The sequence below is a fragment of the Lissotriton vulgaris genome, chromosome 3_1, assembly GCF_964263255.1.
Source record: "Lissotriton vulgaris chromosome 3_1, aLisVul1.2, whole genome shotgun sequence".
NCBI classification, from domain to species: Eukaryota; Metazoa; Chordata; class Amphibia; order Caudata; family Salamandridae; genus Lissotriton; species Lissotriton vulgaris.
This window is the reverse complement of record NC_141689.1, coordinates 1,770,031,292-1,770,053,265: the sequence shown is the minus strand read 5'-3', so window position 1 is coordinate 1,770,053,265 and position 21,974 is coordinate 1,770,031,292. Positions and strand designations below refer to the sequence as shown.

General features: G+C 46.0%; 1 protein-coding gene across 1 annotated transcript in view; it reads right to left on the bottom strand.

The window, feature by feature from the left end:
• NUDT6 (nudix hydrolase 6) overlaps positions 1–21,974 on the bottom strand; it is a 144,431-nt gene that overhangs the window by 63,546 nt on the left and 58,911 nt on the right. Inside the window, exon 3 of the mRNA XM_086962191.1 lies at positions 5,825–5,880. Within this exon, the coding sequence (XP_086818317.1) occupies positions 5,825–5,880 (56 nt within the window). The remainder of the gene's footprint in view (positions 1–5,824; positions 5,881–21,974) is intronic.

Below are 21,974 nucleotides of genomic sequence, written 5' to 3'. Positions count from 1 at the left end.
GGATTCAGGCCCTATATGCGTCTCCGAAAGCGGTCGTGCGGGTCATTGGCTGTAGATCGGCTCCATTCTCTATCACCAGGGGGACGCGGCAGGGGTGCCCTCTCTCGCCGCTCCTGTTTGCGTTTTATATGGAGCCTTTGCCCAGAGTGTCAGATCCCACCCCGACATTTTGGGCATTCGATTTGGAGCTGACGAGCATAAAATAAGTCTGTACGCTGATGATGCTATTCTGGCTCTACAGAACCCCGCTGCCTCTCTGCGGAGATTCGGGTTTTCCATGACGCGGCTGACTTTAAGGTTAACTTTACTAAATCTGAAATCCTAAACATTTCTGTTCCGCCGGAGGAGGTGGCAGAATTGCAGCGGGATTTTGACTTCCGCTGGACACAATCTGACATCACGTATCTGGGCATCCGCCTCGCGCCGACTGTGCCCCAGACGCTTTCCTTGAACTACACCAAACTGATAGAGCAGACTACCAAATCTATCTCCGCATGGTCGCGCCTCAACCTGTCGTGGTTTGGCAGGTTAACGGCTATTAAAATGACTTTTCTGCCCAGAATACTTTCCGTCTTTCAAATGCTCCCCCTCACACCACCGAGGGAAGCTCTGAAGAAACTCCAGAGCTTGCTGAATAGATTTTTCTGGGACAACAAGCGCCCCCGGGCGGCATTTGCGACGACCACACTCCTGAAAGCAGCTGGCGGTTTGGGCTTCCCTCATCTCACTGCCTATTTTCAAGCCACCTGCCTTCGCTTCGTGGTTGAATGGAATAGGCCGGACTCGAGTAAACATTGGTTATTCATGGACCAGACTGTGGCGGGTTGCAACATTTGGCGGGAACTCTGGTTGCCTCGCAAAGATAGGGCATGGGGGCTATACTCCTCGCCAGTGACGTCACCAACACTCAAGGCATGGGATCAATTAGCACTTCGTAAAGGTTGGACGACCTTCCCCTCACCCATGACCCCGATTGTGGACAATCCCGCCTTCCCCCCTGGCCTTGCATCGCCGGTCTTCCACCGCTGGCGAGAGAAGGATTGTAAGAGGGTGGGTATGCTTTTTGATCTTGAAGGGCTTGTCCCCTTCTCTGAGCTACGATCTGAACATTCTCTACTGGATGTGTCAGATGGTTTTGCCTATGCACAGGTGGCACACTGGGTGACACACCCGGCCAACGTGGCATTGATGTTGCGCTCCCTCACAACTTTCGAGCAATGGCTCCTGCGCAAAAAGAATGATCGGAGCCTTATCTCTGAACTATATGCCATGATTTTGCGTGACCCACAGCGGCAGCGTACAAAGGCGCAAGTGCGTTGGGAGGTGAAGCTGGGGCGTCCACTCTCGCAGAGAGAGTGGGAGCAGGTATTCTAACGTGCACATCACACGACAGCTAACACAGCGAGTCCGGAGTCGGCCTACAAGCTAGCGACGTACTGGTACTATACACCACCGCGCATTGCATCCTGGGACAGGGCTAAATCCAGTCTTTGCTGGAGAGGGTGCGGTATGTGGGGCAATCTTCTGCATTTGTTATGGCACTGCCCTAAGCTAGAACGATATTGGAAAACGGTTCTTGGTGAACTAGACGCTGCATTCCAGATCATATTGCCTAGGCTCCCCGAGCATACACTGCTAGGCCTCCCACATCCTGCTTGTTTCCCTCTGCGCACGCCGCTAGGGTGACAAATTGCACTAGGACTGCTGACTGCACGACGGGTCCTGCTGGCGCGCTGGAGCTCCCCGGACGTCCCGGAAGTGCATGACAGGTTGATGCGCTTGTGGCATGCCTTGGCGATGGAACGTCTCTCCTTGAATATGGATGGCAGAGGGTCTGAATATGCTACCCTGTGGGCCCCGTTTTTGCGACTTCTGTCTAGGGAGTTTAGAGAAGTTACATGCCCAAAGTACCTACAAGTTCTACAGCTTATTCCCCTGGATCCGATGGGTGCTGTGCCAGGGCCCTAGCTTCTAGGGATGGATCTGTCTGGATCAGAGTGGTGGGTGTGATGCACTTGGGCTGATGGTTGATGCGGAGTGGGGAGGGAGGGTGGGGGGGAATGGGAGGGATCGACTGGGGGGGATGGGTGGAGGGGGGGCGGGGGTGATTCCTCTATTTTCTTTCTTGGTTCTTGCTGGTTTTCTCTTCTATGAAAATTGCAGACCCCGCTATGCCGGTGGGGAGTGCCTATGGTTTTTACTAAGCAGGACCACTCTCCGGGTTGCAGGTCCGAATGCAGTGTTTAATCACTGCTTGCTTACGCCCAGCCGGCGAGTCGATGTAGGCAGCAGGGCTGTGTATGATGCTAACTGGCCGCATAATAAAATGTTTGATTCTAAAGTGCTTGGGCCAGTTGAGGTGCCTCTGGAAGTTGTCAGTGTGTTGGGAAGCTGGAAACCAAGCTTTTAAAGACTTTCTGCAAATTTTGTCGCATCGCTCGCTTGCGGAGCGCATCCCCAACAGTGCGAGGAAATTCCCGCAGCTACGAAGGCCGAGATCATCGCAGCGCCCGTTACCGCTGCCAGAGTCGTCGCATCCTTCGTTTGCGGGACGCACCAGAGAGGTGCGGAAAGATTACCATTGCTGCGAGTGTAATCGCAGAGTCTGTCGTCGCTGGTTGAGATCGTCGCACCGCTTGCTTGCGGCCCGCATCACGTCGCTGCGAGTGTCGTCGCAGAGCCATCGCATCGAGGAGCTGCGAGAGGAAGATCACCGCTGGTCCGCGCATCGTCGCCCAGGAGATCGTCGCAACTCCAGAGATCCTCGCATCGTGCCTTTGCAAGCTTCTTTCACTACGGAACTTCCGCACCGGAATCCATACAAGGTATTGCATCCCTCCCCATACAGACCGGAGTCATCACGCCCGCTACATCCAGCGGGGCTGTCGCATCACCTCCCCAGGGTCTCAGGAGTGACGCATCTCTTGTTTTCCACCGCACCAGTTTCTGTTTTGGAACTTTGTCGCATTTAAAGGTACTGTTGGCTAAACGTGACGCAACTTTGAACGTTTCAAGCAACAGTGTATTATTTTATCGCAACCGTAAGAACACTTTTGAAACCATATTCGTGAACTGTGTATGTTGGATTTTTGTTGTTTTGGTCTTGTGTAGTTTAGATTAAATACCTTTATTTTTCTAAACTGTTGTGGAGTCAGTTTGTGGTGTTTTCACTGTGTTACTGTGAGTGTTGGTACAAATACTTTACACATTGCCTTTGATAAGCTTTGACTGCTTGTACCAAGCTACCCAGGGGGTGAGCAGGGGTTATCTCAGAGGGTTTACTCCTTGCCCTGACTAGAAGCAAGGGTCCCTATTTGGGCAGTGGTACCTACCTCTGCCAACGAGAGACCCCCAGTTCTAACACCTTGGAAGACCTGTTACAAAACTGCTTCATTTGGGCTGTTGCAGTGTACATTGCTTGATGCTTGTTGTACAATCTGGTGGGCTGGTAAGTTAGGGATGTCATCATCAACAGCCCCATTTGGGTCACCCATATGTTAAACCATTACCTTTACCTATAAACCTACAACAAGCTCTTTCCCAGAAGCTGTTGCATTGCCTTCTTTGCTGCTGCGTGGTGCTGCATGTTTTATCATTGCAAAAGTAGGGTGTGGCTAACGTTCTAGTGACCTCCCCTATTCTATGCAGAGGGAGCCAAACACATGACTAGCAGCATCTCTACTGACAACAGCAGCAGGTAGGAAAACTACTACCATGGCTTCTGGGTTGTCTCCGATCTACTAATGACTAAGAATCATTTAACAGAGATAAATACAAGGTTCATAAGTGAGAACCCCCGCATAATAGGAGGGCTCTGTGTGAAAGACGAAATCTGCCCTACGACCAAATCACACACTTACAGAAGTCAAGTGAAGCACAGCGATGAGGGAGAACCCCAGGGTAACAACCAATGCAGTGCACTCTTAGAGGTTGCAACACATTTTCACTAAAGCTTTTAATATCCGAGACGCGGTGCAATGAATGCAGCAGCTGATCGGCTCCTCAGGTGATCACCTATGTAGCAGCGAATGCCACAGCTTGTGTACTTCTCAGCAGCTTCTACATAGCAATGAATGCCACCGCTGATCTGCTGCTCACGAGATCACCTACACAGCATCATATACCACAGCTGATCTGCTTCTCAGTAGCTTTAATGTAGCAGCGAATGCCACACCTGATCTGCTTCTCAGGTGATCACCTATGTAGCATTGAATGCCACAACTGATCTGCTTCTCAGCAGCTTCTGTGTAGAAGTGAAAGTGAATGCCACAGCTGATCTGCACCTCAGCAGCTGCTTCTATGTAAAAGCAAATACCACAGCGTATCTGCTGCTCCGGTGATCACCTATGTATGTATGTATGTATGTATAGGCATTTATATAGCGCACTACTTACCCGGAGGGTCCCAAGGCGCTTTGACCGCTGCGAAACCCTTCCTGGCTTCCCTGAGAGATGGTCCCTTAATGGGTATCTCCAGGGTGAGACCAGGCATCCCCGGCAGTCTGGTGGGGCCGTTAGTGAAGATGAGGCAAGCTAATGCCCAGAGTTGCCGAGTGTGATCGCTGATAGCATTGAATGCTGCAGCTGATCCACTTCTCAGCAGCTTCTATGTAGAAGCAAGGCCAAGGCTGATCTGCTTCTCAGCAGCTTCTATGTAGAAATGAATGCCACAGCTGATCTGATTCTCAGAAGCTTCTATGTAGAAGCAAAGGCTGCAGCTGATCTGCTTCTCAGGTGATCTTCTACGTAGCACCGAATTCCACAACGGATCTGATCGTCAGAGTACCTCAGATTAACTTTGCCACACAGTAACACTTCCCTTTCTGGAACAAGCAAGGAGTAGAATTCCCCGCAAGGAGAACTCTGATCAGGATGCAGCGGAGAACTTGAAGGAAGAGGGGTCAGCTGCTGACACTGGCTGAGGTGTTCTCACTGGCAATTCGGAGACATTTATCAGTTCACATGTATAATGAGGTGTGTGCCCACCACCATCCACCATTCTCCCACTACCCACGCTAGTTCTCTGTGTCTGCACATTTGCTGTAACGCGCATACAGTGTGTATTATAACCAACTCTTGTTTCTTGCTTGTGTTACTGGAACCAAGGTGGAGGGACCCAATCATGGACCTTTTCATGTCTAGATCAGCTGAGATTGAAGCACAAGAACCTTTGAAATGTTAGTAAACAGAATTAAAGGGGGTGCTTTTAAGAGCCAAGGATATTGGAAACGAACATCAGAAGAAAAAAAACTTTAAGATAAACAATAAAATACCAAACTCTGACATATCAGATAATGTACATTCACCCTCGAGCCTCCCTCCAGCTTAGCGTGCTTCAATGTCAGAAACCGGGCAGGTGGGGTGCCATTTTGTCTATACCAGCTGAGGAATTATTGATTGTGCTTATGCAGCCCTGAGAGGGCAGGAAGGTGGGATCAAAGGGGCGCAGGGAAAGTATAAACTGCAAAACACTGGCTAGGGCTGGATAAACGGCTCTCTGAAGAGTAGTGGACGCAAGTCTTACAGCAGTGATCTTCTACTGCAAATTAAAGTAAGCGTCTAAAAAGAGAAAAAAACGATTTGGGTCATGTTTACTGGCCGACTTGAAGGGAGGAAGATAAGAATCTGCCCCCAGATATTTCCAAAACAATTTCCAGGAATCCACGTTCCTTAGAAGGTCTGGAAATTGCTAAATCTCCAAACTTGTGCAATAAGTGCATTGCTGTTTATACTTCCTCCCACCCAAGTCACTCAACTTCTTGGCACAGAGAAGACGCTCAGAGGCATCCTTATGGCAGGGAAAGAACAGCTTGTGCTTAACTTACTTTATTCTTGTCCTGGACAACCAGTACTTTACCAGTGTCTTCGTCTAACACGGCACCTGAAAAAACGGAAAAAAGATGATCAGATACTGCAACGTTCTGCTCACTCGCTTTTCACTCCGCTGCAGTAGCGCCTAGTTGAATTTAGAGCTTGGATAACTGATTACATTTACCCTGGTCAGATAGTGAAGTAACTGAGCGCATTATCACAGGATTAGGAGAAGCTGCAATAGGTTAAATAATAATAGGCCGAATTTACAATTATGTGGGCATATACTTATGACTCGTGTAGATTTCCAACATCTCGCCCTATTCATGGAAGCCCTGGGCACACAGCAGGTAAATTGTAGTAGTTTTTGCTGGTGTATGTCTTTCTTTTTTTGGTGTAAGTCTGCATCATAAATAAATCTGAAGGTGAATGGTTGGGGTTTCACATTTATGTTTGTTTGTCTTTTTTCATATGAAAAACACCTTTAGAGCAAGCATTTCTGAATCAGGATGTTACAAGCTGAATTGAGACTTTTTATGCACACAAATCGGACTTTTTTTGACGTTGGGGGAAAAGGTATGTAAGCAAGGCCCAGTGACACTCCATTGGAAAAGGGGCGCTGCACAACTGATGAAGGAGACATACATGCAAAATGCTACTTTTTAAGATTAAACAATAAAGACAACAATAGTGGAAAGTAAATACGAGAAATCACAGAAGAAAAAACAAGTGGCTGCGTTCTTCCTTACACCTGTATTATTTAACAAATAGCACAACATGACTGAAAATAGCAATGCAAACAGTGCGATATTGCAAACTCCGGCTGTACACGAGACAACACTCATAGGAAAGGAACTCAGGACCCCTGTTTGGTTATTACACTATGAAAACTTACTTCAATGTCTGCAGAGATAAGCTTTTTACAAGACAAATATAACCATCAGTGTAATGTGGAAAACCCGAAGCTTAACCTGGGTAAAGATTAAATATACGATTCCTTCCCTGGAAATGTTCCATTAAAAGAAAAAGAAATTAGTTGAAAATAAATTCGGCCAAAATAAACGTAAGCGTACTAAATAAAACAATGCCCAAACATATAACCACTAAAAGAAAGTAGCATTTTAAATGCTACAACCACATTTTGTAATATCTCAATGCTGTTTTACTGAACTTAAAAGCCAGCATAAAATATCATATTCAATGGGAGTTCCAAAACAGTATTAAACTGATGGATGCCGTTTTGCCCTACAAATTAATATTGAACAACAATATACTGTGGACTTTTTTAGAGCGTGTTCTTCTAAAACTAAACTTTATGAATTAATCAGGTCCACCTTTGTTAATTGAGATTAAAATATCACATTTTATGCTGTGTCTCTCAAATTACACCTGCATACTGTATTTTCTCTGTCCATTTTTTCTGTTTTTGTTTACTAAGTTTTATTCTTGACAAAAAGAAAGGGGACTAAGGGGGGCTTTTTAAAGAGGTCCAGACTACCTGCCCACCTGAGTCATGTTCTGCAAAAAGAGATTGGAGCAGTTCCTCAATGTTTGGTGTCACCTGCCAACTACTTAGTGGTGGTGAGGAAGGAGAAGGGTAGACGGATGGGGGATCCCGCTAGGGCGGAACTAGGGTCTTCACACACCCAGCAAGCTAGGTGTTATGCTTCATCATATGGACCTGCTCCTCGTTGAGCCGGCGCTGCAATGCTCAACGGGCACCCGCGAAGGGGCTCTTTGTCGGAGATCTTTTGTTCCTTTGCCGTATGATGAAGTGTAGGTATGTGGCCCTTGTGTGTGTAGATAAAAAGGGTGGTGCAGTGAGTGCGTTGTTATAAAAAAGGATGGATATTCCAAATAAATGTGTTTATTTTGGTTGGTAATCCACCTTAATAAAAATGAAATATATTAGAGTGGCAACAGCCCTGGTGAGGGGTATTTATTAAATCTTGTGCTCTACTCTATGGGTCGACATGTTTCTTGCCCTGTTGGTCAGTAAATACCGTGGAAATTCTTCAGGACCTATATATGTGCAATGTGTGAATGAAGCGTGGTGTTTAGTATCTACACTAAATGGTGCTTCTAGATAGTTGCTACCATTAATGGTTGACTACATGTCCAAGTTTGTGTAGTCAAGAATTGAAGGACCTCACTCAATGGTGCGAGGTGCTTCAACATGAGCTGGCGGTTCGCCGGGGCGCCTCGTTAGTAGGAGCCTTGTGCCGGATAAGTCCACGTTGGCAACCTACCCTCGCCGCCAGTCCCACAGCCGCTAATTAGTTGGTAGGTGACACCAAACATAGAGGAACTGCTCCAATCTCTTTTTACTAAGTTTTATTGTCATACATAATAAAATCTTGATTGAAACTGCAGAAGTTTAAGCGCAAAAAGCACCCTTCTTTCTGCTTGAATCTCATTACTTATTAAAAACTAAAAGATCTCTCCTAGCTCCTGTTTGACCGACCCCCCATAAGCTCGTTGTCTACTTCCCACCACTAATACAGTGGACGGTGAATGCATTTAGTTATTTTAAATATTACAAGATGGCCACCTATACTTTTTTTTAATACGTTTTTTATTTATTGAGGGTTCAAACCTTCCGTTATCAGAAAATCAGTAATGGCCACCTATACTTGTGCATGTGTGCACATTTGGAGGGCATCTTGGAATACATTTTCTTATACTTTACAAAAAAAACGGTCCTATGTGGAAGAAACACACAGTGGCCTTTAAAAAAATCCCTTTCCAATGCTTTATGAAAAATAAAACAAGGAGGCCACCTCATGTGGACACAGACATGTGACCATTGTAACGGGGTTTCCCATAAACAGTAGCAAAACCAAAACAAACCGCAGCAAAGTCAATAGGTCTGTGCCTGGTGTCATAGGTGAGACATATTGGCTTTGCCAATTCTTGTTGTGCATCGAAAAGGGTTTTACAAGCTTCAGTAAGAGAAATACTTTGGTAGCAGCAGTGCAAGACACATTTACAATAAGCCCAGGTGCATCACATACACTGGAGTATGCAAGCTTGAGACACATAATGAATAGGAGCACTGGAAGCTTCAGGTACAAATTACTAAATGGGTCAGTTGTTTGTGTTGCAGGAAGCAGGAAGCTCTGGTTTTAAGATATGTGAAGAGTAGATCTGTACTGGTACTGCTTTAGAGATGAGATGCAGAAGTCATGCAAGCAAGGTTAAAAAGTGGCCATTGGATAAACAGGCACAGTGTGGGGGAACCACATGGGTATTGGGACAGAAAAGTCACTCGCATGGTGATGGATGTGCTCCCCTGCCCCGAGTGCTCCAACTGTAATGATGCTTGGATCCCTGATGCTGATGTTTGTTATCATGGGCGAACAAAGATCATGCGTGTGCGCCATGACATAGGCCTGTCTCACACACTGCAGTCTTTTTGGACCTGGAGGGGCGCCCAGAGCGCTACCCTTATGGTGGTGAAAGGCTACTGCCTTTCACAGGAGTTGAGCTCCAGGAACGCGGTGGTGCAGCATACCATGTAGTGAGCAGTAGGAGTAAGCAGGACTTTTTACCTGTGTCACTGGAATGAGGCCTACAGGCTCACTCATTAACAGTTCCTTTGCTGTGTACTTAACTCACCCTTGGCCTACATTGGATGGGTGTGTACAATACAGGGATGACGCAGTGCTGTGCAGTGTGTGTGTGTGTGTGTGTTAAATGCACGTGCTGGTGTGTCTGTGCCTGTGAAAGGTACAACATAAGGGAGAATCTGGATTCTATTTTGGGAGAACAAGGACTAACTGGAGAAACATGGGGAGGTAGATGAATCCCATCCAGACAGATTAGTGAATTGCTATATTCTTGTGAGCTAGGTGGGATACATTGGAGGAAAGGAGAACCAGGCTCTTCAGTGGATTTCAAAAGGTGTTCTTTAATTCAGAGAAGGGTCTCTAGGAAGGGGCCTGGACACTTCTCAGGAATGAGAAGAGAAGGGTCTCTAGGAAGGGGCCTGGACACTTCTCAGGAACGAGATGGGGCTAATAAGAGAATCATTAAGAGTAGGACTGCGGCCCTGTAGTAACCTTTTGATACACAAATCACTGTGGCTGACATCCAGGTCGGAACCTCTAGCCACTCCCATTGCCTTTGTTGTGAGGCTATCAGATTTGGAATCACTCCTGCTGTGACAGACTGCTTTCTGGAGGAAAGCCAGGGCACTTCAAAAGGAAGCAGACCCCCAACATAAAAGTCAAATATCAGTCTCTAAATCACGTTTGGTGTCAGGGAATAGAGTATAAGAAGGGTCTCTCAAGGCCCCCAAAACGGTAAACTGTGAAGCAGCCAGTTGGGCTGTGCGAGGAGGAGAAGCTCTGTAAGACTTTGCCTGTGACTAGGACTGGGGGCCGAGGCCTGCCAGTCTCCAAGCTGGGTGAGGGGCCATCACTCTGGGAATCCAAGACCACATGCACCGGAAGCCTGGTGCACCAGCGCCTGCCTGCTTGCCAAGACAAGTGAGCCCTGTGAGGAAGAGGAGGGCTGGAGGGAGCGAGGTCCAGGGGCGGATCCTGGTGATTGGATCTCTGCAGCAAAGTGTGAGGAGATGGCTGCTGTACTGATTGGGTCATAGCAGGTGTGCAAGCAAAACTCAGCAGTCCCCATATAATAGAGGAGGGCATCTGTAAAGACAGCCGTAAACATGGCTGCACTGATCGGATCATTACCTGTGTGCAGATTTGAGGTTGGTAGCCTCATGTGCCAGGGGGTCCTCCATGAGGATTGCTACCATGCTGTTGGGCAGTAGCCTGTGAATGGAGATAAGTCGGTGACCACATATGTCAGGTGGAGTCACAGTGAAAATTGCAGCCATTATGATCACGTGCAGAGTGAAGACGGCAACCTTGTATGTCAGGTGCTGTTGCCGTGAATATTGCTGCTGTGCTGATCAAGTGATAACCTGTGTACAGTGAGGATGGGGACTCCAAATGGTGAGGTCACTGGGACCATACAAGGAGCATGATGTGGTCAAGACCATCGTTGTGAGGAGGAGACTGCCGAAAGGACTAGAGCGGGACCAAGCCCCAACTGATGACCAGCACCTGGCACGTCGCTTCCTCCCCCCACCTGTTGGGAGGATCACGAGAAACTTACTAGCAATCAGAGGACCCTCTGGCCGCTGCCTCAGGAGGATCTTGTGTGAGGAACTCCAGGAAACTTGAGCGTTGCATCTCCAGGGATGCATGTAAACAACTTACCAGCAACAGCTGCTGCAGCCTATGTGCCCACAAAGGAGATTGTTTAAAAACCCTGGTTGTTCAGATCATGCTGAGCTGTAAGAGTGATTTGTGAGCTAGATTGACCCAGAAGAACTTGCCTGTCATACAGCGCGTTGCCACTGGGACACTTTTGACTTTACTAAAGAGTCGGAGTGGAACTTTACATGAATGTAGGAATAACCACTACCGCTAGCGAGAGAGAAGTGGGACTGAAGAACCCGCCTGTTAAAACATTAGATCCTGGACCTCAGCAGAACGTGTGTATTGTTTGTGGATGTTGTGTTGCACTTTGCGTTTGTACATAAATAATCCTTTTTTGGTAAAAGTAAGTATTTAACTGGGCAGTCATTTATTGTTGCTGCTGAACATATTTTAAGTTGTGAACCTGTGTTCACTCCCATGTGTCTACCTATCGACCCCCCACCTAACCAGAAAATCCTTGGACTGCTCTACCCGCAATACCACTGAGAGTCAAGTACTGAAGGGGACTTTGCCCAGTTGCTCAGGATCCATAGCAGGTCTGGTCCCAGGACATCAGAAGGAAATGTTCTCAACTCCCATGGTTGGGCCCAGCAGCTGCTTCTTCCCCCATGGTACTCTGAACGAGATTCTAACAATGAGCAAGAGGCCTAGTGGGTATTGAGGTAAGCAGGAACGCAATATATGAGCTGGAGACACAGAGTGCATGAGCAAGGAGGCGAAAGTAGCACAGTGGTGGAGGGGCCACAATTAGGGGATCAGAAACAAAGGGCATAGTTCTCTACTTCACTAGGATAGAGATCTACAACATCACCTGGGATCTCCAGAGACCAGCAGGAGGCAGTGGAATAGCAGATGGTGGTACGCCGACTCTCCAGCCTTCCTCCAGCTCCCCTGGTTCTCTGCAGACCGGAGAGGGCAGGTGATACGAACACCATCTCCTCAATCCACCATGGGTCTGGCAGCAGCTGCGTTGAGCCTCTATCATCACAGTTCTCTCTGAGATCTCACTGACGTTGATCAAGATAATACCAGAATGACACCTACTCTAGAATCTCTATTTAAAGCGGAGAGCACAGCTAACCGCAGCTTTTTACCCCGCAGGGAATCACAACGCGGTCGTTACAACGACCACGTTGTGATTCCGCATACCATTACTCCACATGTCGGAACAACGACTTGCAGAGGGGGGGCGCTGGATGTTGAAATAGTATAATTTACTATTCCAACTCCAGTCTGTGTGGACACTAGGGAAGGTGTTGGATTTTAAATCCAACACCTCCACTTTCACAACGCGGTCGTTGTAATGACTGAGTTGTGTTTCCCTGCGAGGAAATCGTTTTGGGGTAAGGGTTGTTTACCATGTGGTGGTGGGAGAGGTAAGGCTCAGTGGGAGGTGGAGGACGATGACAGGATACCAGGTATGATGGTAAGGTGGTTCGGTTTTTGGGGGAGGGGGTTTGCAGGATACCAGAAATCTTTCTATTTTAGAGGATGGACTCCTGGTCGTGGTGGAGGAATGTTGGAGAATTGCAAGTATTTCTTAAAAAACAAATGGAAAAGAGGGAAGGCTTTAAATAGGGAGATGGGATAGTGTATCAAGACACCAGCTACAGTTTTGAAGGTACGGAATGGGGGCAGGAAGAGGCAGGTTCACAAAGCTATGGATAGCCATAAAGCAGTCACGGCCGGCATGACTCGCGGGAGGGGAGGTGGGTCGTGCGGAGGTTTGCGCGAGGGGGGGCTTTAAAAATAAAAATTCAAACGTACCTTACCGGGTCCCGCGCAGCCTCCGCTCCTGGCCGAATCCCACATTTTCCTGCTGCCTTCCTGCTCTCCTGCCCCCAACAGGAACAGGAAGAAGGCAGCCTCCCTCCCCTCCCCTAAGCCAATCACAATGCTGCAATGGCAGCGTTGTGATTGGGGAGGACGGCGCCCAGCCGGACACCTATGGGAAGGTCATTTTCTCTATTTAGGCTGCATGCAGCCTACATAGAGAAAATCCAGAGTGCGCATGGCTGGTTTGGTCAGCCCCAGGGGGCTGACCAAACATCAGGGCCCAAAGCATTGGGCAAGCCACTTCTCCCCGACCCACCTGCCCCCTACCAGGCATACCCTTCTGCTTTCTCACAGCGCGAGAAGCAGAAACATAAAATGGTATTTAAAATACAATTTTATGTTTCTGCTTCTCGCACTGCAAGAAAGCAGTGGGGCGACGCTCCTCCGCCCTAATTGAGGAGCCGCCCCTGCCATAAAGTGCACGTTTCCTTCATCCTCTCCCCTTCTGCACAGCTGACACATGACATCATCTCATAGAGCGGCACTTACGAGTGGGCATTCACAAGATTTAATTTAGTCAAGTTAGCAGTTTATGTAGTGCCTGGCCACGCCGATCAGATAACAGTGTGTGCTTTACAAAGTCCTCTCATTTATTCATAATGTGACATTTTCCAGCTAGAGTTTCCAAAATATACAACAGATTTATTCAAACACAAACTGAAATTGTACTCTCTGCATTCTATTGCGTAACGCTGTTCAATTTCGAACTCGAACATATGTCTGCTGTATTTTTTATGATTTTTTTGTTCCAAATATTGTCTATGACTGTACTGTTTGTTTTGCGCTCGGAAGCTTGACTTCTTCTGACAGCCTACACACTGCAAATAAAATAAGTACAAATTAAACTTAAGCTTATCTCTTGAGGTGTCGCGTATCACTGGCTTTGATTGAAATTAAGTTATTAGCACCTCTCCGTCTACATAATTCTATATGTGCTTTACTGACGAGTGCAGTCAAACACTGAATAATCTAGTATACACCTATCTGTAGAATGTACAGACCAAGAGAGGTGGATAATGTTTAATAAGGCAGACAATAAATCATGCATTTCTAAAATGGCCAAATTCATTAAACCCGAAACCTCTTCTCGTTTGTGGCTACTCCCACAGAAATGGTCCATGCAAGTGTAAACAATGTGTCAATTAATTTACATGGAATAAACAATCTATTAATTGCCACCGTTTAATATTTTTCTACAGAACAAAAATTACAATGTTTATGACTAAATCACGGAAGAATAAAGGATATTGGTTGGGTTCACTCTTGCCTGTACAGCAAACAACAGCACAAATGTACAATTTTCTGCCGCCTGTTGCATTGGAACCTGGTGGACTAATCCATCATAGCTCCCAGCGCTGGCACATTCTTTCAGCAGTTAGCGTTCTAGTTTTTTACTAGAATACTTCGGTATTTGCCTTTCAAAAGTCTTATGGGTGAGGCACTAGCACGTATTTATGTTTTCATTGCAAAACTGGAAACACAGGAACACAAACACAGACAGCCTATGTTGACTATCCCCAGCGAAACCATTAGCAAACACGGGAGCAATGCTGGTATGTTGCTAAAGAGGAAGCATTTAGGAATAAGTATTTTTATTTTATTTCCGTGAAAAATTGTATGTATCCATCTGCAACCATCTGGGCGGTGAGAAATGGGTAGTCAGGCCTCAAAAGCAGAAGCACTGGGTGAGCTGGGGGTTTGCTAGCACTGATGCCACTCACTCGTCCTCCCTGTCACTGGTGCATTTAATCATGCATGCAGAGCAGAAGAAGCACCCTTTAGCAGAGCAAGGATCCATAAATGTTATTCTAACTTCCTGAAAGTTCACAGCTATTGGCCTAAAATCAATTTGCAGGAGTATGAACACTTGTCCTATCAGGAGACTGCAGCAGCGGACAAGAGCACAGAGACGGTGGTCATTATGGTGGATGGCAGTCCACAAAGTAAGGAGTTCCCAAATACACCCCTTCCAGCAGGGAGCGGGAAGACAATGGCAAGCTGGGTCTGCTTTCATAGTGCAAAGGTCCCTGGTGATCACACATCCAGGCAGTAAATCATGAGATAAACTAGCAATCGGGAGAATTCCTACAAACAGGCACAGCCACAGAAGGGTAATGTCTAAGCAACTTCCTCAGGATGAAATAAGACATGCTAGAATTTTCTGTTGCCCATACTGTTGCCTTCCTGCATTTGATGCCTTACTGACCTTGTTCTGGTTCGGGTCTTATTCGACTTCCTCTACCAGGGAGGTTACTCTTCCTTCTTACATTACACCCTTCACTATACCATCCTATTTTGAGCAGTTCAATTCTAATCCAGTCAACAGATTATTGGGGGGTTGGTGGGCTCGGACTAGAACTACTCACCTCGACATGTGTTGGCTGCTTCCTATCATTCACCAGGACAGATCATCAATTCTCTAAAGCTGCTGCTCATACAGGTTATCAGCAGAAGTGCATTCTGAGCCAGACAACTCACTTTTCAACATCCTGGCGGTGGCAGGGAGGACTATAATTAGGAAGAACATACTATCCTTGACCATCGGGGTGTCTGCTGGTCCGTACCCTTCCCTTGATTCGGCTCCCTTGGTGTCACAACTGTTTCTCTAGCCCTAGGGGCAAGGGAACCTCTCACAGCCCAGTCCGCTTTACTGGCAGCGATGACTTCGGGTCCATTAATGAGGATACCTCGGTCTTTAACTGCTAGAATAGTGCACGGAGTATGGCAGATTGAATAACTAAGACTATTAGTTTTTATGTATATTTAACTATTAGTTTTTATGCGCAGGAGTTTTTGCGTCTGCTTAAAAGGAAGGGGTGTCCAGTGGCATGAACCTTAAGATGTAAAATGCTTCTATGTGGCTGAGAATGTGGACAGACTAGCTAAGTATCTGCACAACTTACTATCCTTATGTTAGACCTGGCTTTTACAGTGGGTTTATCCCAAGATTTTTTGCTTTGTAGCCTTCAGTTCTGACCTGTTTTTGTTGGTTTTATGACTCTGAGCACTTTACCACTGCTGATCAGTGCTAAAGTGTGTATGCTCTCCCTGTAAATTGTAGTTATGGATAAGTGATTCCAGTATTGGCATATCTGATTTACTAGTCAGTCCCTAGTACAGTGCACTGTGAGTGCCCAGGCCCTGTAAATCAAAAGCTGCTGGTGGGCTGCAGCACTGATTGTGCCACCCACATAAGCAGCCTCTAAATGTAACTCAGGCCTGCCACTGGAGAGCCTGTGTGCTGTCTGATACTGCCATGTCGATCTGGCAAGTGCACCCACTTGCCAGGCCCCAACCTTCCCTTTTCTTATGTGTGTCAGCCCTAAGGTAGGCCCATGAAACCCCTGTGGGCAAGGTGCAGTGTATGTGAAAAGTAGGATATGCCCTGTGTGTGTGGCATGTCCTGACGGTGAAATACTGCTAATTTCATTTTTCACTATTGCAAGGCTACCTATTCCCATAGGATAAAATGGGAGAGTTGGCTTATAACATTTTATCAATAGAACTACCCCAGGGAATAAGATCGGAAAATAAAGTTTGATATGCCTGAACTCAGAATGTTAAGATGCATCTTTTAGTGAGGGTGATTTTTACATTCTGTATTTTAAAATACCACTTTTAGAAAGTAGGTATTTTCTTGCTTAGCCATCCAGTGTGCTTCTGGAAGGATGTGTATTGGCTGTCTGGCTTTAGTGTGACAGGGGCTGGGGAGGTGCAGTGGCTCCAGAGAGTCTGGATGAGTCAGGGCTGGGCTGAATAGACCTGGACTGCATTTAGAGTAGGGAGAGGATATTTCCTTTCACCTGAATGGGCCTGGTCTGCCTTCCACAATGGTGTCTCCACCTCGTGCCAGGAAGCTGCACCAGTGAGACAGAGCTGGTTTTGGCTGGCCCCAGACACTCTGCCTTCAGAGAACAAAGGATTTTGCTGTATAAATATTGGGGCCCAGACCCCGGAAATTTAGATCACTTTTGGACTTCAAGATGAACCTCTGCCAAGGAGAAGAGCATGAGAAAATGGAGGAGGAGTACTGCCCCTTTGCTTTGTGCTGTCTGGGGTTGGCCTGCAGTGGCTGTTTCTGCCACAGAGAGGAACTGTGTGTGTATCCTTCTTGAGAAAGTATCTCCAAGGTCTTGAAGAGGAGCTTGCCCCCTGTTCAAGAGGTCTCAGGAACAGCAAAGACCTCAACGTTCTTCTGGGCACCGTCTCTAGTTCTGCGGGTTCCAGTCGTCGCAGAAGAAAAGGGCAACCGGCTCGGTCACCGAGTCCGTCGCCGACTCAGTGTCCTGAAGGCACCGCAGAGAGCACGGCCTCACTTCGCAACACAACCCTGGTCTCACCGACTCAGTCAGCGAGCCGCTGCAAGCACCGAGCCGTGAGGACACTGCATGCTGCAACGCTTCCAACTCACATCGCAACCGTGGTGGTTGACCCTGACTGGCTCATACAATCGTGTCAGCCGCAACAAAAAAGGTACTGTCTCTGAGTCTGTCGATGCTTTCGCTAACCAGTACTGACGCGATTGGCTGGAATTGTTAGACTCTGTTGTGTTCAGTATAGCGGTAGCCCCCAAAGGAGCTACCGAGTCGGAGTAATTGAGTTTTTCACGTTATTCCTGCAATTTAAAGGTTATTTTGCACAGTAACTATTTTTACAGTATTATATGTTGAATTTATTTCATTTTTGGTCTTGTGTGGTTTAGATAAAGTTTTGCTTATTTTTCTAAACTGGTGTGGGGTCCATTTATAGTGTTTTCACTGTGTTACTGTATGCATGCACACATGCTTTACACACTGCCGCTGAGATAAGCCTGTCTGCTCATGCCAAGCTACCAAGCGGGGAGCAGGGTTTATTTCAGAAGTGTATCCCCCTTACCCTGACTAGGAAGGAGGGTCCCTACTTAAACAAAGTTGCAAACCCTTGCCAACATGAGACCCCAGTTTGTAATACCTTACTACGGCGCTCCATGGCCCTCTGGCTAGTTTCACTAGATACAAATACCACATACATACATGCAACTCTAAGGAGAGTGAATTCTATAGTTTGGGTGATATAAATAAGAAGCAAATAGTTGCTAAGTTAGAATTATGGGTTCAATGTCATTTTTTCTGTGTTAGCATTTATGGCAACTAATATATTCAGATTTTCTCAAAAGATTTAGTGCTTTACACCAAGCTTTATCTTGAACATTACCATACGGAATCTAGACCTCCGCCCACCCAATCAGCAAGAGGATAGTTTTTGGCCCAGTTCTGTCAAGCTGATAACCTAGTTAGGCAGTGGAATTACTTGATTTAATCTTTCAGTACACTGTATCGATTAAAAAAGAGGCACAGTAGAAGCAATGATTGGAGCCTTTCCTCCACACAGACAATTGTTTATCCAACCAAAACCATTTAAACTAATTTTCTTTAAAAAAGCTTCCATCTTTGGCACACAAACTATGGTCTGGCACAGCTCAAACTCTGAACTCTTGCCTTCGTGAGAAGTTCAGACTAAGTGCAGCTGTTGAATGACTAAACATTATCCATTATACAGGCTTTTCTAACATGGAGAGATAAACAAGCAGCATTCTGGGATGAGCAACACCATGGTTTTATTTTTTTCTGAATTTATTTCGTTCTTTACAGTCACCCTCGCTTCTCCCTCAATCCCGGTATAAGTCACCGAGACCTGCATTCACCATGATGACTCCTATACTTATTTCGGGGAAAGAAATTCGGTTTTAAAAAAATTCCAGCAAATGCGACATCATCAATGGCACAGGTCCCGTATTTGCTTTTTTATTTGTAATCTACCCCCAGCCTCCTTTGCTGGTTGACCCCCCAGGCAGCCGCCTATCACTGCCTTGTCCTAGAATCCGTGCCCCCGCTCACAGTAATAACAACTGAGCCAATGATTTTACACTTCAGCTTCAATGATGTCAGAAAGGGAACTAACTCAGAGTGCCATAATGTAGGTTCCAAATATATCACAAAGTCCTACAATAAATCTTAGCATGTGCAACCTCTCATGGTCATTATAAAAGAGCCACAACAAGGCGAAGGAACATAACAATGGACACCACAGTAGGAAACTTGTAGGAGGTGTCCAGCTGAATCAAGTTCTAGAGACAGAGGACACACATCCAGTAAAGATAGGATTCTACACAAAAGCTGTACTCACAAATTAGCAGCACTGGTCTAAGCATGTGCAGATGAAAGTGCCAAAGACAAGAGGATACATTTCCCAATTAGAAAGTTGCAGCACTGATCAATAATCCTATAATTTTTTATTCTGATCATCCTATTATCCCAGCACTATTACTCTGGATTAATTGCTTATACATGTTTTTTGAGCCACACAAATCCTCAAGTCCACACACGATGGAGAAGCACCTACCCCCCTTCTATCCTTTCGCACTTGGCTAAAATAGGGAAGTCTCTACTCAAACACATCTCTAACACAACTACAAACCTATTCATCGCTGGATAATAACCTTCTAAGCAATAGTTAATTCTGCCTCTCCATCAACAAAAAACAACCAAACAAATGCAGTAAATGTTAACACTGCATTCAGCCCTTGCTTCCTCCACTGCTGTTGTTGATAGGCGCCGCTTTGCAAATCTCAAAGTCTTCTCACGATTGGAGGAAGATCACGTCTCAGCAACCTTGTAATAGACATCGCAATCATAAAGCCTGTGCCCACTGATGTGATATGTATGTTCTCGTTATGGCAAAAGGGCGTGTACCTCTGCGCTGAGAGTCAGAGTGCAGGTGAAACTAGTATCCTGAATTTTGTTTGGTCCTGCCATGATGTTCATCAAACGTGTGAACAGAGGCCTGGGCCTGTCCCTTGTAACACAAGGTCCAGAGCTGTTCCGCAGCCTGAGGGTTGCACAAGCGTGCCCTCTCAGCAGGCATAGCACTACTGTTCATACACTAGGTAAGTCACATAAAGCAGTGGTGGTATTGAATCATTAGTGTAACCAGACATTTTTTTCTGTGTAAAATGAAAACATTGTTTACGGACTATCCTGTGTAAATTTCTGCTTGTATGTAAACCGCCAACCCTTGCACTGACATTCTGTGTCCATCTATGTGCAGTACATGTATAGCACAAGTGTGGTAGTAGGACTCGGTGTGAGGTGAGAGTCGGAGAACTGGGACCAGCAGGATCCATTTTCGATGATCCCTGATTTAGTCTGGCATGCGATGGAGGGTGGATATACCCACCCCATAGAACATATATGTACTAACTGCTTCCCCTTGGCTGCAGGGTAGAGATCCAGACACTGAAGTGAGGGAAGTAGACAGGGCTGCCCATAGAAATCAATTATGTCCTTGTTAACAGAAGAGCTTCTGAATAGTTATTGAAGAACACTGCCATAAAGTATAGGGGTGAGGGGTGGATCTGTTTTTCAAGTTGTAGAGGATTTCTAGGCAGGACCTGCTCCTTTGTCCGTCTACGATCACTGCTTCAGAAATACTGACAGCCAGGTGGTGACATCTCACACTTCATTGCACCCTTGTTTTGGATACTCCTGTTTGGAGCTACCATCATTGCTGCCTGATGAGAAAAATCTGCTTGCACTATGATTGAGTGAGGAAAAGTAGTTCTGCATCTACTGTTTGGTCCAGTCTTCTAAAAAATTTAGATTGAAAAGGAAAGGAATATTTAGTCGAAGTATAACGAGGGTACATCTAGACAAAAAGTGCAATCGGCAAATTTAGAGCAGGGAGAGTAAACGGTACACGCAAGGGGCCAAGCACATTTCTTCCTGAACCACAAGGAAATATATGCTTCATAATAGTTGTTTTAAACTATGAACTATAAAAGATTTACTTACTGCAGTGTTAAGTAAAAAACTTTGCTTATACGTATGTTTGTGTGGTTGGTTGTGAGAGCTGGAAAAGGGAGGCATATGGTAAGGTAAGTGGATGGATGTTTGAAAGTCCACCAGTCATTAAGTGGATGAGTAAAGCACTCAAGTGGGTGGATAGAAGGAGGAGAATGGTTTGGTAAGTAGATAGGAGAGTGCCCATCAATGACTGGTGAGTGGGTGGATAAATGAATGACAGAGCGGTTGGGTGTATGTGTCAACAACATTCAGCAGCTGATACAAAAATGTGTGTGAGGAAGAAACAAGGCCACAATTGGCTAGGGTATTGGTTTTAAAAACAAGCATTTACAATACAATGGTCTCGGCAGCATCAAAGGTAGAGCTATTGGCATTGCTCATGTTTTTTTTTTAAATCATAAATAAATGGCATTGTCATTTACATTGCCAATAGCTTCATCGCGTGCATATGCGAGACCTATTGCATTAGCACCCACACACACAGTAAGTAGTAGAGTGAGAAGTTGATAGTGAATAGGAGAGAGTTATTAGTAAAGAGTATTAGAGAGCCCATCAGAGCTGTGTGAATAATAACAGCTGTGAGCCCATGCCTGAGGTGCATCATCAGAGCTGTGTGAATAATAACAGCTGTGAGCCCGTGCCTGAGGTGCATCATCAGAGCTGTGTGAATAATAACTGCGTCAGCCCCGTGCCTGAGGTGCATCATCAGAGTTGTGTGAATAATAACAGCTGTGAGCACCTCCCTGAGGTGCATCATCAGAGCTGTGTGAATAATAACTGCGTCAGCCCGTGCCTGAGGTGCATCATCAGAGCTGTGTGAATAATAACTGCTTCAGCCCCGTGCCTGAGGTGCATCATTAGAGCTGTGTGAATAATAACAGCTGTGAGCCCCTGCCCGAGGTGCATCATCAGAGCTGTGTGAATAATCATATTGTGCCCACTGTATATCATAGAAATATAAAAGAAAAAAGTCCCTGAGCTTGAGGATATCCCTTACGTCGTCATACAGCCGGCCTGAACTGATTAAGCGAGGCAGTATCCGACCCAAAGAATAACCTTACGGTCTAGTTACAACTATAATTCTTCACTACATAATAGCTAAACGTCAGTTTTAGGAACTCTGCGTAAAATAAAACTATGCAGCATTACAAACAAACTATTATACATAAGTAGTAAAATCATCAGTTTATTTTAAAAATTTTTTTTACAGTACATAATTCCAACATTTCATAATCATACAACAAAATACAATA